Below are 16,630 nucleotides of genomic sequence, written 5' to 3'. Positions count from 1 at the left end.
AATAAACATGCATGCTCAAACATTCACTCCCTGTCTCTCTCTCACTCACGCACGCAAGCATTCACCCTCACACACGCTGACACACTCTCGTACACACCTGAATGTGAGTATGTGGGTCACATGCTTTAATATGATCTGATGCCAAACTCATGTTCTATTCACATACATTACACATAGAAATACATGGGCACTTTGTCATACAATGATGTCATGAACAGCCAACACACAATATGCCTACAAAAACACACACACTAACAAGCCCCTTCAAGCTTACCTACTGCTACTGAAGAGTAAATTGGTATGCAAGGAGTGACACAAACAAACAGTACACCCTCCCCCCTCCTGAAAGAGTTAAGGAGACCTAGAGAGAGAGAGCGAAAGAGAGAGAAAGCGAGAGAGAGAGAGAGAGAGAGAGAGAGAGAGAGAGAGAGAGAGAGAGAGAGAGAGAAAGGGGCACAGAGGGGAGAAAATTAGGGTGTGTTAAAAAGGAGGGGAAAGTTTGGTGAGAATAAAAGAAGACGCTGATGTGGAGAGAAAGAGAGCGAGAATGTGAGAGAAAAGCACAAAGAAGAGTGAAGAGCAGAAAGAGACATTCGATATCTTATTATTCTTCAATTCAGGTATAGTAAAAGATCACTACTGGCATTGGTTTGTTTTAGTTCTTTCAATTGGTTGCTATGGTGATACATTTGAGAGCATGACTGTTCTAATCTTTCTCACAACAATTGATTAACATAACAATTGATTAACATAGTCAACATCAACTCAGATAAAGCCATCCAACAACTTTAATCATTTAGATTGATGATGTGTTATTCTATGGATGAAAGTATGTGGGAAGCTAAAAGGAGGACTAGCATATGTTGAGTACAATTTGGGTTCCCACAGATTTTTCTGGCACCCTGCCAACTGAGAAGAAAGCACTAGCTGGTGGATACTTTTTTTTTACTCCTTGAGAATCAGCCTTATTAGTTTATCTCTCTGTGAACCGGTTGTCCTACAGTACATTATGTCTCTGTGAACCGGTTGTCCTACAGTACATTATCATTATCTCTCTGTGGACCGATTGTCCTACAGTACATTATCTCTCTGTGAACCAATTGTCCTACAGTAAATTATTGTTCTGTATCTTTCTGTCTGTTGTATCCTGTGTCTGCTCCTGTACGGGTTCACACGGTAATAATGTGGTAGTTAATTCCTACTTGTGGTTATAATCTTTCCATTTCTGTCCCACAGAGATGATGTCATTCTGCTGGAATTGGGCACCTCTGCTCCTTCTACTAGTACTGACCCCTGACCTGCTTCCCACCCACCTCATCAACACCCGACCCCTCCTCACACACGCCATCCCCACCTCCCCGACTGTCACACACCCCAAGATCCAATATGTTACCGGTGTGGGCTTTGACTACGATGAAGATGACTACACTGAAGAGAACGCTTCCCATTCCCCTCCCAATTACAGCAAAACCTCATCAGCTTCTACTCTGATTCCGATGCAGCCCAAGCCCTGTGACTACCACCCCTGCCAGGACAACCAGATGCCCTGCTCCCAGCTCTCTGCCCAGACCGGGTGCCTCTGCCCTGGGCTAAGTGGGGTAGACGAGCCCCCTCACGCGCCACACCTCCAGAAGCTAGTGCCAGGCACTGATGGAGGGGCAGAGATACGGTGGTGCGCTCCAGCCTCTGTGGTATCTGGATACAGGGTCCTGATCGAAGATCGAAAGGGAGCGCCTCTCCAGTTCAGGGGTGATTCTCGGAGCGGGGTGCTGGGGGAACTAGAGGCAGGTGTCAAGGTGTGCGTGGAGGCAGTGAACATAGCGGGAACCAGCGCCCCCTCTGAGCTCTCCTGCCTGCGCTACGACCCCCCTGAGGCCACCAACCTGGCCCTAAGGGTGGGGGTCATCGGAGGGGGGCTGGGATTTCTCCTGCTCCTCTCCTTGGTCGCCCTGGTCCTCTGGAGGCGACAGACGTGTAAAACAGGGGAAAACTCTGCCGAGGGGCTGGGGAACCCCTCCTACAGCACGGAGGGAACGCTGTGATACAATTCTGTGTAGCAGAGAATGTAAGAGTAAAGTAACTGGGATGGGACAGAGACAAAATGGCTTCCCTCACCAGTGACTCACCAGCACAGTGCTCAGGTTGTTCAGAATCCTGCACTTAGGAATATGGAAATTAATAATAACTTTTGACTTTTGTGGACTAAATAACCCTAACAAAAGCTTAAGAAGCTTTGTGACTAAAGAGACTGCAGGTTGTTTGCTGGCAAATTAACTTGTGTACAGTGGTGATTTTAACATGTCAATCTTGGTGGGGCAAAAAAATGGGATGTGCATGCCAGCAAAGCCATTACACTACACAACAATAAACAATACATTAATTGCACTATAACGGTGACAAACTGTGCCCATAATCTGTTAGGGCCTACATAAAGCTGTCCCAACAGCAGTCCCAACGTCTCACCACTGCTACACCTGGCTATCAGCAGAGCCTTGTCTGGCAGTGAAACAGTTAATTCAGCCTCATTTACTGACTTTAAAAAAAACATAGCTGATATAGCTGACTTGCTTAAACAAATGCGGTTTCTAATGACAATTGAGATGTGCAAACTATGGCACAAGGGGATGACAAGAGGATAAGAGGCTATCCGTAATTTCGATTAAGACATTAATGAGCAAGCTAGGACGGACATAGTTAATATAACTCTTTGTTTAGCACTTTTGAAATGTACAGTTACAGAATTCAGAACATTGGCCATTCTTACAGTGTTCTCCCTGTACACCAAGTCAGAACCATAGGATAAATAAAGGGGGCATATAAGCAGACAGTGAAAGCTCTTACAATATTCAATGATTACATTTCTCTAAAATAGGTTATAGGCTACATGTGCATCACCAGAGCAGTAGGCGAAATTAAGAGGTGTAAATAGACCAAATTATTAGGATGAGGCACATGGGCTACTAACATCTTACTACACAACATACACTTAGTATTACTTTCTTAGCTACAGTATACATATCTCCTTGGCATATTACATAATTTATGCAGCAGCATACAATACATTTTTGTATGCTGTGCTCAACTGAACAGGAAGGTGGCGCGGCGGTCCTTCGTGGGCAAATTTGGCTATCAAAGTCTGGCATTCTCTGGATTTATGGTGCTTTCAAAACAACTGGGAACACTGAAAAAAATCATCATCACCATGAAAGATGACGGATTTACAATTCCGAGTTGGATGACCGTTCAAAATGTATTTTCCCAGTCAGAGCTTGTTTATTCCCGACTTCCCAGTTGTCTTGATTTTACTGAAGTCAAGTTTTCGCAGTTCCAAGTTAACAGACATTTTGAACGCGGCACAAATTATTCTTCATTGACAGCATAGCCAATGTTGAATGTTTATCATTTTAAACTTGGAAAAGAGCTCCTTAATCCCAGATTTCATTGACAGCATGGCCAATGTTGAATGTTTATCATTTTATCATAGCCACTACTGAATAGCAGGCTAGTGATTGCTTTGTAATGCTTGCAGTTAGCCACTATCACTGATTCCTTCCAAACCATTCATCGTTGAATTAGCGATTTCCAACTTGTTGTGTAATGTTTATGTCCAATGGCCAATGGCCGATGAGTAGATGATCAACTTGATTCATGATCATGACTGCTAGCTAAGATTTTGAAAGTATGATGTTGACATGATCAGTCCAATCAAAGCTACTGTACATATAACGTGATTTGACTTCATTTTAAGGGGATGACTTTGGCCAATGACTGTGGCCAATGACCTTGAGCCTTCATGGATGAGCACTTCTAATGTAGCTCTATAGCAGCACCCAAGGAGCTAGAATTTTCTGCTGGCTTGCCCCACCACCACAGAAAGCACTGAGCTAGGCTGAAACACCTGCATTTTGGAGCTGCCTTACTCAAGAAAAAAAAAAGACCATGTTTGCATGCAGGTTTATTAACTCAATCCTAGATCTTTTTTTTTTTACATTGTTTGCAGACTGATATGTGACACGTATTAATGAATTAAAATAACATGCAAAACAGGAAAGTAAATTTTCTTGCTAAAAATGTGGGGTTCAAAACAGGTGGAGCTCCTGCCCTGAATGACGGGTAGCCACTGCTTGTGTACCATTCGATCATGACAGGGAAGAGTTATGGCAGTCGGATTCATGTGTAGAATAAATAAAACTGACCTATGAATAACAAAAGCAATTGTTTTTAGAATAAAAGTGTTTACATCATTTTGCCTGAGTTTGTGTGACTGATTGTTTTTAATGGAAGGAACATAATATGTTGATGAAACTCAATGAATATAATAAAGTGATGTCCCATAACAGTAATGCAACTTTTATTTTGAAACTTGAGTAAGATGAACCGTTGAAGATGAAGAATCGGTCTGATTGGCTATAGCTACAATTCTGTCATAAGTCCCTCCTTTTTAAGAATTTCGTCCAATGGTTACCGCTCAAAAAATCTTCTTGGAACGAAGAAGGATATAATGTGGTACATGACAATCAATATTCCATTCAAATACGCACCAGTAAACAAGATGGCAATCTCAGGTAAGTGTAAATGCCACGATTGTATTCTGCATTTACCTTCTTTGTGTAGTTCGCAGTGCTACTAGATCGTTACTGATCATCTGTCTTGAGAGCCATAATACGACAATACATTGGATCAAATGTCAATCGTTGATTTTTGCCAGTGTAACGCCAGGTTGATTTGATAGGCTATGTGGGGTTTGAAAGTGGCTGGGCATGGTATCGTACCGGACAGTGACTCAGCACTTTTCTACTGTAATATTTTGGGGCAACTTCTGCATTCTCACTGTCTGACTCTGTAGTAGAATACATGTTATTTTCTTACAAGTTTGTTTCCTCAAAGAGAGGTTATGGTTAGTACCAGGAAGCAACATGAAGTTAGCTGTGAATCACCTCTCCACAGATAAGGATATCTCCTACTCTGACCTTAAGGCCCTCCTGACCAAGAGCAACAAGGGTCTTCTGGTGGTTGATGTAAGGACAAAAGAGGAGGTAGACAGAGGACACATTCCAGGATCAATCCATATTCCAGGTGAGCTTCAGTCGGAGTCCTGTAGTAAAATTACACTCTCCGGTTCAATTGGAATTTGCTGTCCAGAGTCCAAAACTTTGGAAGCATAATGAACCCCAATTTATATGGGTGTAATTCAGCCAAATATGAGCAAGAAAGGTTTGATTTACTGTTGTCATTGAGCTACTTATTTAGGTATATTTATTGCGTTCTAAATGGAGTCGTATTGCAAACTTCCTGTGTCTCCTCTCCCAGTTGATACAGTGGAGAGTGCCCTAGCGCTGGACCCTGCTGAGTTCCAGGCCAAATATGGGGTGCCCAAACCCCCCCTGGATACCCCTGAGCTGGTGTTTCACTGTCAGATGGGCCGGCGAGGAGGCGTGGCCACAGACAAGGCACGAGGCCTTGGATTCCAAAAGTATGAGTGTACATTTTGACAATACTGCTCTGTATACTGTGTTTGATGCCTTGGGATACTTTTGAAAAATGATGACATCTTCCTACTCTCGTTTCAGGGCCGTCAACTATGCCGGAGGATACCAGGAGTGGTCTGAGAAAGAGGGGTGATAAGTTGCACGATTAGCCTGCATTATGAAAGCAGAGCATAAAAACGCACAAATGATGCTCACATTCTGCTGAAACATGAAATTACTAGTGTATTTGTTATAACATTTTTCATCACTTGCCTTTTTGTAGCTTTTATTTGTTATTACAGATGTGCTCCATATGTTTTAAAATAAAGAATGTATTATTTTTAACCGTGTTTTCCCATAGAGCTCCACTTTTCCCATCTTCTACCACTACCATGGCTGTAGGCTTGCACTGCTTATTACCTTCAGTAAGAGTTTCTTCAAACCCGTACTGCTGAAGCTGCACTGTGGCACATAGAGCTTATCCAGGTGATGCACATCTACATCCCATAGACATAGAGGGGAAACCCCCGGGTTTGCCTGATGGTTGAAATGAGTCCGTTATCGTACATGTTGTGTACCGTAGACGGGTGTGTGCCTTTCCAAATCATGTTGTGTGTGTGTGTGTGTGCATGATGGTGAAATGCCTTTGTTATCAAATCCGAGTGGGTATTCTCCATTATTAACCTCTCCACTAATTTAGCGTAAAGGGGCACCGTAAAAGATCATCGTCTGAGACTGATTGGTTAACATAGTGGAATTTAGTGATCGTTGCATCTATTGGCTTGGCAATTGAAAAATATGAAATATCAGTATGATGTTGATTAACGTACAGTAAATTTTGTAGGTAGAGGAATAGCCTCAGAAACACACAGCAAGTTCCTCATACTTGTCTTATATACAGTGATGGAGGTTTGGATTTGATTTGCACACAGACGCTAGCATATGTGCTCAAGACAGGAAGTCAAGTATATCCCAACATAAAAGCCTGCTATCTATTCTCACTAGGGGTTTTTTAATCAAAAAGCATTTTATATAATTGAAAGAATAGAGAAATTGAAAGAACACATTTTGATTTTACATTTGTATCTCCCAAGTTGTATACAGACTTCTGAACATAACTACTATGTCCCCAATGCTGACTGCTCTATTGGTAAATATACAACTTATCCAAAGTTAAAGTAATAATGCCTGTATAGTTAGTTGTGTTTGCATGTTGTATTTGAACATAATTTCAGTACGTTGAAACAGTAGTATGCTCTCTGAGGGACATATACTGCAGTCCTCTCTTTTACGGTGCGACAGACATACTAGAAGGCATGGAGGACCCAACATGACATCAAGCTGTAAATGAATACATATTTCTCCAGTTCAGTGTTGTCCTCTAACATTGTTATCACTCACAGGATGGATCAAATCTCTCTGTTTGACCTGACAAAAATGTATTCATCTTGTTAAAAATCATTAAAACTGGTTTCTTTAGTTGGATCAATGTGTATTATGTAAATATTTGCTTAAAAACCACAGTACTTCCTATTGTTCTCCCAGTTTATTTTGATTTTGTTGGAATCAAATACATCAAAAGCGAAAACACACATAGTACATGGATGTCTGAATATGAGGGATAAAATGCTTTAATAACAGTGCTTGTGGTAACAACTTTAAAGGCCCTTAACAAACAAACCAAGGCCTGTCGCTATGCAGCTTTGTTGTCGCTATGCAGTCGCTATGCAGCTATGCTGTTACTATGTAAGTGCCCTCTTCAGCCAAGAGGACTCAATTCCCTGAAGGTCCTCTATAGTCACCTGCACCACCTACACACGTAGGTCATGAAGAAGAGTGTTTAGACTCAGAAAACAATAGAGCACTTTTAGAAGCCAGAAGCAGAATTCTATAATGTATAATAACATTTAAATAGTAAAGGCAATCAATACTGATATAACCCATTATAAACTTTGTGTGAATATCAACCCAAGTCAAGAGCAGAACCCATAGCAAAGGTGTTTGCTTCAAATACATATTTGACCTTTAACCTCTGTGTCTGACCTGTGCGTGGCATGGGTCAGGGTAGTCACAGACGTCCTCTGGGAACACAGCGCGCATCAACTGCTTCAGCTCTGATGGGTAGACATAAGTGGGATGGCCACCGTCACCCTTCTGGCAGCCCACCCCATGGTGATACTGTACAGGTAAAGGGGAGATGTATGGGAGAGATACAATTGGTCTACAGTCAAGTGCAGTGCTCACTGGTCAAACATCCCTGATCTCAATGCATCATTCATTCACACTAACTCACACACACACATTTGTATTTTAGTCAGTTAGCAGACGCTCTTATCTAGAGTGACTTACAGTTAGTGCATTCATCTTAAGATAGCTTGGTTGCACAATCACATATCTCAGTCATAGTATGTACATTTTTCCTCAATAAAGTAGTTATCAGCAAAGTCAGTGATAGTGAGGGGAAAAAAGACAAGTGTTAGTTAATGTGGAGTTGGGGGAGGGGGGGCTGTGGGATGCTCTTTGAAGAGGAAAGGTTTCAGATGTTTTTGGAAGTTGGGCAGAGACTCTGCTGTCCTAGCTTCAGGGGAAAGGTGGTTCCACAATTGGGGTGCCAGGACAGAGAAGAGCTTTGACTGGGCTGAGCGGAAGCTTCCCTCCTGTAAGGGTGGGAGGGCCAAGAGACCAAAGATGGCAGAACAGAGTACTCAGGTTGGGGTGAAGGGTTTGAGCATAGCCTGAAGGTAGGGAGAGGCCATTCCTCTTGCTGCTCTGTAGGCAAGTACCATGGTTTTGTGGATGTGAGCTTCGACTGGAAGCCAGTGGAGTGTGCCGAGGAGCGGGTGACATGGGAGAGCTCGGTAAGGTTTAACACCAGGTGGGCTGCAAGATTGATGGCACAAGCGAGGAACCCAGTCAACAGCACGTCCAGACGGGAGATGACAAGTGCCTGGATTAGGACCTGTGCCGCTTCCTGTGTGAGGTAGGGTCGTACTCGCCACCTCTGGTCTCTACTGATATTGTGGAGCATGAACCTGCAGGAGCGATATTTGCAGAGAATAACAGGGTGTTGTCCAGGGTCATGCCAAGGTTCTTTGCACTCTGGGAGGGGGACACTGTGGATTTGTCAACCGTGATGGAGAGGTCTTGGAGCGGGCAGGCCTTCCCCAGGAGGAAGAGCAGTTCCATCTTGCCGAGGTTGAGCTTGAGGTGGTGTGACGATATACACGCTGAGATATCTGCCAGGCACGCAGAGATGCGTGTCGCCACACAGGTGTCAGAAGGGTAAAATGAGAAAAGTAGTTGAGTGTCATCCACATACAGTGCATTCGGAAAGTATTCAGACCCCTTGTCTTTTTCCACATTTTGTTACATTACAGCCTTATACTGAAATTGATTAAATTAATTGTTTTCCTTATCAATCTACAAGTCTTCTTGGGTTTTAGAAAATTTTTTGCAAAAAAAAACTGAAATACCTTATTTACATAAGTATTCAGATTATTTTCTATGAGACCCATAATTGAGCTCAGGTGCAGCCTGTTTCCATTGATCATCCTTGAGATGTTTCTACAAGTTGATTGGAGTCCACCTGTGGTAAATTCAATTGATTGGACATGATTTGGAAAGGTACACACCTGTCTATATAAGGTCCCACAGTTGACAGAGCAAAAACCAAGCCATGAGGTCGAAGGAATTGTCCATAGAGCTCCGAGACAGGATTGTTTTGGGGCACAGATCTGGGGAAGGGTACCAAAACATTTCTGCAGCATTGAATGTCCCCAAGAACAGAGTAGCCTCCATCATTCTTAAATGTAAGAAGTTTGGCACCACCAAGACTTTTCCTAGAGCTATCCGCCCGGCCAAACTGAGCAATCGGGGGAGAAGGGCCTTGGTCAGGGGGATCACCAAGACCCTGATGGTCACTCTGACAGAGCTCCAGAGTTCCTCTGTGGAGATAGGAGAACATTCCATCTCTCTGCAGCACTCCACCAATCAGGTCTTTATGGTAGAGTGGCCAGACCGGAGCCACTCCTCAATAAAAGGCACAAGACAGCCCGCTTGGAGTTTGCCAAAAGGACTCTCAGACCATGAGAAACAAGATTCTATGGTCTGATGAAACCAAGATGGAATTTTGGCCTGAAAGCCAAGTGTCACGTCTGGAGGAAACCTGGCACAATCCCTACGGTGAAGCATGGTGGTGGCAGCATCATGCTGTGGGGATGTTTTTCAGCAACAGGGACTGGAAGACTAGCCAGGGTTGAGGAAAATATCCTTGATGAAAACCTGCTCCAGAGCGCTTAGGACCTCAGAGTGGGGAGAAGGTTCACCTTCCAACAGGACAATGACCCTAAGCACACAGCCAATACAACGCAGGTGTGGCTTCTGTTTGAGTATCTGAATATCTTTGAGTGGCCTAGCCAGAGCCTGGACTTGAACCCGATCGAACATCTCCGGAGACCTGAAAATAGCAATGCAGAGAAAAAATTTGAGAAACTCCCCAAATACAGCTGTGCCAAGCTTGTAGCGTCATACCTAAGAAGACTTGAGCCTGTAATCGCTGCCAAAGGTGCTTCAACAAAATACTGAGTAAAGGGTCTGAATACTTATGTAAATGTAATTTCTATTTTTTATTATTATACATTTGCACAAATTTCTACCAATGTGTTTTGCTTTGTCGTTATGGGGTATTGTGTGTAGATTGATGAGGAAAAATAATTATTTAATAAATTTTAGAATAAGGCTGTAACTTAACAAAATGTGGAAAAAGTCAAGGGGTCTGAATACTTTCCAAATGCACTGTAGCAATGATAGGAGAGACCATTCAATGTATAATCAAGCCGAGTGACTTGGTGTATAGAGAGAAGAGGAGAGGGCCTAGAACCGAACCCTGGGGGACACCAATAGTGTGAGTACGTGGTGCAGACAGATCCTCTCCATGTCACCTAGTAGGAGCAGCCTGCCAGGTATGATGCTATCCAAGAGTGTGCAGTGCCTGAGACACCCAGTCCTGTAGAGCCTGACACCTCAATCACACCGACAGTGTCATTGCATTTTGGCACACCAGAAACACCTTCATTTTCAATGGAATGCTGCATTTGCCTTGCAGCATTGCGTTGCAGAGGCAGTTACAGTGTGTTATGTGTGGTCCATAGGTTTGATTAATCAAAGTATGCGTCAAACTATATGTGTAGACAGCTTGACAGAAATGGTAGCAGAAGGTGAATGTTGCACTTTTGTTGCACACATATCCAGATGAGGCTGCGTACCATTTTACACAATGACGCTGTAGGCATACAGCTATTGTATGCAGTAATCATGTGCCAGTGAACCCGAGTCATACTGTTAGCACTGAGGCGGTTTGCCCTAGTAGGAAGTCCACTGTGTGCAGCTCAACCTGTGCTATCAGCTCAAACATAAATATCACTGGCATGTCTACCTCTGATAAACTTCCAAGAAAAACAATAAAAACAATCAAAAATCCCAGAAAACCTTTTTAAAATATGCCCAGATTAACATATGTAGCCTAAGAAACAAGGTTCATGAAATCGGTAACTTGCTAGTAACAGATAACATCCATATACTGAAACTCACTTAGATAATACCAACAGGGGTAGCAGTTAGCCGTGCGTGGTCACACATGTACACACAGATTTTGGGTTATAGATGTGTGGTAGTAGAGTAGTGGCCTGAGGACATACTCCATCATAAATACAAATACACATAATTAATGCTGTGATACGATCAGCATCTCCCTCACCAGTTTCCGCTGAATACATTTGTAGGCCTTTTTTCGCCGTGCGTGGTCACTCCTAGGGCGCGAAGCAGCGCGGAGCAGTGGTGCCACCCACAGAGGTATTCTGCAGTGAGTAAAGGAGAGAAGCAGTTAAGGATGGAAATTATAGGAGTAATTAGACTACACAATACACATGGACAGACCAGAGATGCAAGACTTGGCCTATAATGAAAGCAATTCACCATTCGGTAGTATATCAAGTTTTACCCAAATGTCTGGCAGTGAGTCATGTAGGTGTCCATGGTTGTCACGGAGTAAACGTGCATTTTCATATACTAATTTAAAAGCATGTTATTGTCCCTTGACCCTTTGATGACCCACACAAATGATAGGGCTGATTTAAAAAATTGATGAAATCACCCCTGAACACAATGTGTGATATACTAAATTAAACTATTCTTGTTTTAAATAAACTCGGGATATGTCATTTGAAAATATTGCAGCACGAGATAACCGGATGCGGGACAGCAAGATGTGCCTCTCACGTGCCTCAAACCGAAGAGCATCAATTTGTGGCGCGAGATTTTAATCCGAAAGGATCAAAGGCGCCGTGCAAATGTTTTGAAGTCTGTCAAACCGCATTCACCCACACCTGTCTCATCTGTGCTAGGGACGGGAACTCTCGGTGAAGATGATGAAACATATACAACAGGTGCATTTTTTGAAATATACACCGAAATTGGCCGATTTCTCTTGTCTAGTTAGCTAACTAGCCACAGTTTTCACTTCCATGCGGCTAGCTAGCTAGCTAGCTACCGCCACACAACTAATCTCTAGTACGGGTTATTTTCTTCAGCTATCACAATGTGTCTTTGAGTTGACTTATCCCAAATAATAGTTTGTTTTGTGTTAGGTTTTACAATCACTGATGTTACTTGCCCGTTGGGGGAGAGAACGGCTAGAAAAGTCCTTAGTCGTAGATGGAGGGGGACTACTGGTCCTGTTGTGGGCCGCGCCGGGCCAGCCACCCAGCGGCCAGGTGGTCAACTGCACAGGTATGGACAGGTCTGAATTACCTAGAAGCTTTTATAAATCATAAAAAAAACATCAGGTTAGACTAGCCGTGGGTCTAGCTAATGTGTTATTTGTACAGTTGCAGTTGCAGGACCCTGGTGCTCAGGAGTCACAGTGGAAGAAGTCCAACAAGGTGGGTTCTGAACTAGGAAGGGTATGAATAATTTAGACACATGGTAGTACTTGTAGTACACAGAAGGTTAAGGTAAGTTGTTCCTGTTTTGGGTTGACTTAGGGACACACACACACAATCAACTCACAACTGCCCACAGCTTTGTGCATAGGCTCTTTAGGTATATGTGAGATATAGGTATAATGTGTCTTGGCTTTCTGTCTGTTTTCCAACTGAGTTCCTGTGTTTATCTTCCTCTCTAATGGATTGTGTTAGAGTTTTGGAGGAGACTGGGCCCCTCCCCCTGCCCTGCCCCTGACCCAGAGGAACTATGTGCCTTCACCGAAATCTATGGCCCTCTCCACTTCCTTCTGTCCTTTCAGGTGGGTGAACTACAGTACCCACCAGGCTTAGCCACACGTACACCTGTTAGTCAGCATGTCAGTTGACAATAGACAAGAGTATCTCCACAAAATAGTGTACTGCACAATTTTAATTTTAGCCACCACACAGAGCACAGTGGGCAAACTAAAGTAACTAAATGGAAAGGTGTGACACTTGAGTCGGGTATGTGTCCTTTATTCTCCAGATCAGTGAGGTGAAACTGGACAGGTGTAAGGTGTGGTCACACACAGAGGGCTTCTTGCACAAACTGAGCCTGACTAACGCAGGGGTGAAAATTCACCTCAAATTGAAATTGGAAGGAGAAACATACCAGAGAATTTTTAGGTATATTCTATTATTACTGCCACTGAATATATTTCATGTGTGTGTATTGTGGAATAAAATTATGTTATTCGTGTGTTTTACTCTGTTTTTTCTTAGTGGGAAGGCAGAGAGACTCACCCTGAAGGACCAGACTGTGATCATGGACGTTGCTTCTTCTATCACGCAGTCAGCATTACTCCCATGTCTCTTGTCATCGTATAGGTTGGAGAAACAGTTGACCTCTTTTATTCACAGTACATCATATTGTAATTATGTGCATGCGGTGTGTGTGTGTCTGTGTGTTGGTCCTGCAGGCCTCCCATGTTAGTTGGAGCAGGCCCGTGGTGCCAGCGAGTCCACCCTGTATTAGGAGGTGGGTTACCTCTACTTATCCCACCTGAGGCCATGGAGAGAGGCCTGTATGGGGAGCTGCACCTTCTACCAGTCACTGTTCTCACCCCATGTGTGTTGCAGTACCCCAACCTGGCAACCAGAGTCACACGCATACAGATATCCTTTATCTATCTATCACACACACACACACCTTCACTCTTATTCCTGTGTTATGTCCTGTGTGTTATGTATTCATATCCCCTTGCCTTTGGGGCTAGTTGTTTAGATAAGGCCATTTGAAAGATGTCTGAGTAGTGACAGTAGACCCTTATTCCTACTGAACCATCAGTCTTTAACCCCAGTGGTACGTGCTGCTGTACAGCCCCAGTAACCTTCCCCTGCTGGGGCCCTCAGCCTTCCTACAGCAGCTGCCTGCCTGTCTGGCCCTGGAGGGGCTGGGTCTCTCTGGGCTTACCTGTACCCCAACACACTCCACCACCTCAGGTACTGCGATAAGCAAAATATTAAATAATATATCACATTTGATTTGTTTATCTAGTAATGATAAAGTGTTTTATATATATATATATATTTTTAAATCTAAGTATATTGTTATAACATAGAAACAATGTAAAACATGTCCTGATACACAGGTTAAATACCTACTCCTTGCAGTGTCAGATTTGGACAATTGTTTTGCAAATACTGTTCAGTATTTGCATTCACCAATGACTATATGGGGCATGAACTACATTTCCATAATTTAGCATTGAGTAGGCGTGACTATGCAAAGACGTGTTCAGTGCATGTTGCCTATTATTATCATCAGCATGACCTAAATATTTAGAAATGATGACATCCAGTCCACTGAACACAGCTTGTTATGTATGCAGTATTATGTTCCGACTAGGGCCTTGCTGACAAACTCATTTACTGTGTGATGACGCTAACAATCCATCTGCTAATTTCAAACAGCCATTCTTTCAACACTGTCTTACATTAACATTACTTTGCTACCACCTCTCAACAGATCCACTCTGCAGTGACACTGTGTACAGTATAGACAGAGCACAGTGTCAGGAAACTGAGCCAGAATGGATCCCCGCTGTGGATCAGAACCTCTCTCTGTTCCTGTTCCTCCAGCACAGTGACCCCTTCCACTCCCAGCTCTCTGACTTCATGGGTGAGGAAATAAACTCAACAAACAAAAGCTCTGATTTAAGTACCCTGACTGATGAAGCTGTGGTTCACTCAAGGAGAAAATGAGTCTGTCTGACCACAGGCTTGTTTCACTCAGTGTCAACACAATATGATTTAACAGACAGTTACAGCTCACTGTGCTCAGGAGGTAGGAAGCAGACCACAGTCAAACTCCTTTTTGTCTCTTAGTTTAAATGATTGGAGTGGAGTTTACATTTAAAACCCAATGTTGCATTATAGTGTTCTGATGTTATAAGTAGTCAAAAGAACAACACCGTTGGAGTGGCATATTTGTGATTACCCATAAACCACATGCATGACCTGTCAGCACCCTTTCTTTAGAAGACCAATTCAGTGACCTCATTGTTATTTTAATCGTGCATTCTGACATTCAAAGCAATTGTGGTTCTCTCCAGGGTGACATTGAAATATCAATTTACAGTGTCTCATCTCATCACAGTGGTTTGGCTGAAAGTTTCATGTCTTCCTGTAGCCAGTGAGGAGCTGTTAGAGCTCCACCTGGAGGATGTGTTGAGGTACAACAGGGAGGCGGTGACAGCAGCCCTGAACACACTGCTGCAGAGCACGCTGAAAGACCAGCAGCTGAGAGACAAGGCAAGTGCTCGGTACTTGGAGTTTATACACACTCACTCACTTACCTACGCAGGCACGCACACACACACACACACGCACACACACACATACACAAAGTAAAACACTATGTACTCTGACTATGCACATTGCACAAAATTCACTATCAGAGATTCTCTTCTAATCATTATGTGTATGGCATTTCCCAAACACGACTTTCTGTCTCTCTGCATGTCTCTCTGTCTGTCTGTCTCTCTTGCCTGTCTGTCTCTGTCTGGTTTTCTCTCTGTGTGTCTGTCAGTCTCTCTGCCTGTCTGTCTGTCTCTCTGTCAATATGTCTGTCTCTGTGTGTCGGTCTGCCCGCCCGCCTACCTGTTGGTCTGCCTGTCTCTCGGTCGGTCTTCCTGTCTGTCGATCTGCCTGCCTGTCTGTCTGTCGGTCTGCCAGGCTCAGGAGAAGATGTACTCTGCCCTGGGGGTGATGCTGAGATCTATAGGCTGTGTGGTGAGCAGCAGCACCAACATGGAGTTCAGAGCAGCCTGTCTGGACCGCATGATGGTAGCTACATAACTACTGCAATAACTGTACTGTGAAAGAGCCTAAACAATACATTTTGATCGATTTCACAGTGTGTGTGTGTGTGTGTTAGGTGCAGGACACCTATGAGCTGTCAGCCTCTCTCCATGAGTCTCTACAGAGAGTCACAGCTGGCCGTGTAGTGCCTAGTGGCAGGTGTTACTGGGGACAGGTCAGTGGGATGTGAATCCAGGGTGTTGAGTTGAGTCCAGTGTATTATACTAGGGCCCTGTGTTTTGCACAATCATGTGACATAGCGAGATTTTATCCTGTATTTTAAGCCTTATCCAGAAATTTGAATTACACCAAAAAATAAAGCAATTGTCTGAGGATGGTGCTGGACCATCTGACACACAAAGAAAAGGGGACAGTGATGAACAAGCTTTAAATAAAGGTTAAAATCCAGGCATGCCACTTATGATACAGTATTTGTGGAAGTTCACTAATAAATTATGCCATGTAAACATTTTATAATATATGTTGTGTTATGATAAGTGGCCAAGTCTAACACAATGGCTGTGTTACTGCTTTGAAATGTGCTGGACTTGAGTTCAGTATTATAAATACCCTTGTAGCCGTGGCTAGGGTATGTGAGCATATGATTTACTAGTCCTGTGTTTACCACTGTGTTTCTTAGGCGGACACGCTCACCTGCAGCAGACCTAAGAACTTTGCAAGTGGGAAGGAAATCTGAACATGCTGATGTTTCGTTCTCTTGTACTATAACAGTCAATTCATTGTATTTGTTTTGTATTATATATTGTGAAATTTATTAAGTGCGATATAAATATGTATGTTTCTATGAATGTAAATTAAAACTGGAAGACACAGCGAGAC

General features: G+C 43.3%; 3 protein-coding genes across 3 annotated transcripts; all 3 read left to right on the top strand.

Annotated features, from left to right (window-relative positions):
- The first annotated feature begins 266 nt into the window (after positions 1 to 266).
- Positions 267 to 4,242, top strand: LOC110489040 (LRRN4 C-terminal-like protein). The gene is made up of 2 exons (XM_021561590.3): positions 267 to 620; positions 1,237 to 4,242. Exon 2 carries the CDS (start codon positions 1,239 to 1,241, stop codon positions 2,040 to 2,042), a length of 804 nt encoding a protein of 267 aa, XP_021417265.2. The 5' UTR covers positions 267 to 620; positions 1,237 to 1,238; the 3' UTR covers positions 2,043 to 4,242.
- A 174-nt stretch (positions 4,243 to 4,416) lies between these two features.
- On the top strand, positions 4,417 to 6,953 carry tstd1 (thiosulfate sulfurtransferase like domain containing 1). Its single transcript, XM_021561591.3, has 4 exons — positions 4,417 to 4,565; positions 4,948 to 5,076; positions 5,311 to 5,473; positions 5,571 to 6,953. Exons 1-4 carry the CDS (start codon positions 4,502 to 4,504, stop codon positions 5,620 to 5,622), a joined length of 408 nt encoding a protein of 135 aa, XP_021417266.1. The 5' UTR covers positions 4,417 to 4,501; the 3' UTR covers positions 5,623 to 6,953.
- A 4,627-nt stretch (positions 6,954 to 11,580) lies between these two features.
- Positions 11,581 to 16,627, top strand: top6bl (TOP6B like initiator of meiotic double strand breaks). The gene is made up of 13 exons (XM_036943233.2): positions 11,581 to 11,911; positions 12,113 to 12,254; positions 12,353 to 12,406; positions 12,662 to 12,768; positions 12,975 to 13,114; positions 13,211 to 13,279; positions 13,408 to 13,603; positions 13,795 to 13,930; positions 14,457 to 14,609; positions 15,120 to 15,241; positions 15,665 to 15,775; positions 15,867 to 15,965; positions 16,431 to 16,627. Exons 1-13 carry the CDS (start codon positions 11,891 to 11,893, stop codon positions 16,485 to 16,487), a joined length of 1,407 nt encoding a protein of 468 aa, XP_036799128.1. The 5' UTR covers positions 11,581 to 11,890; the 3' UTR covers positions 16,488 to 16,627.
- The last annotated feature ends 3 nt before the right edge of the window (positions 16,628 to 16,630 follow it).

The sequence above is a fragment of the Oncorhynchus mykiss genome, chromosome 14 (assembly GCF_057628025.1).
Source record: "Oncorhynchus mykiss isolate SJ-2025 chromosome 14, ASM5762802v1, whole genome shotgun sequence".
NCBI classification, from domain to species: Eukaryota; Metazoa; Chordata; class Actinopteri; order Salmoniformes; family Salmonidae; genus Oncorhynchus; species Oncorhynchus mykiss.
The sequence above is the reverse complement of the archived record's forward strand: the minus strand, read 5'-3'. Positions and strand labels throughout refer to the sequence as shown.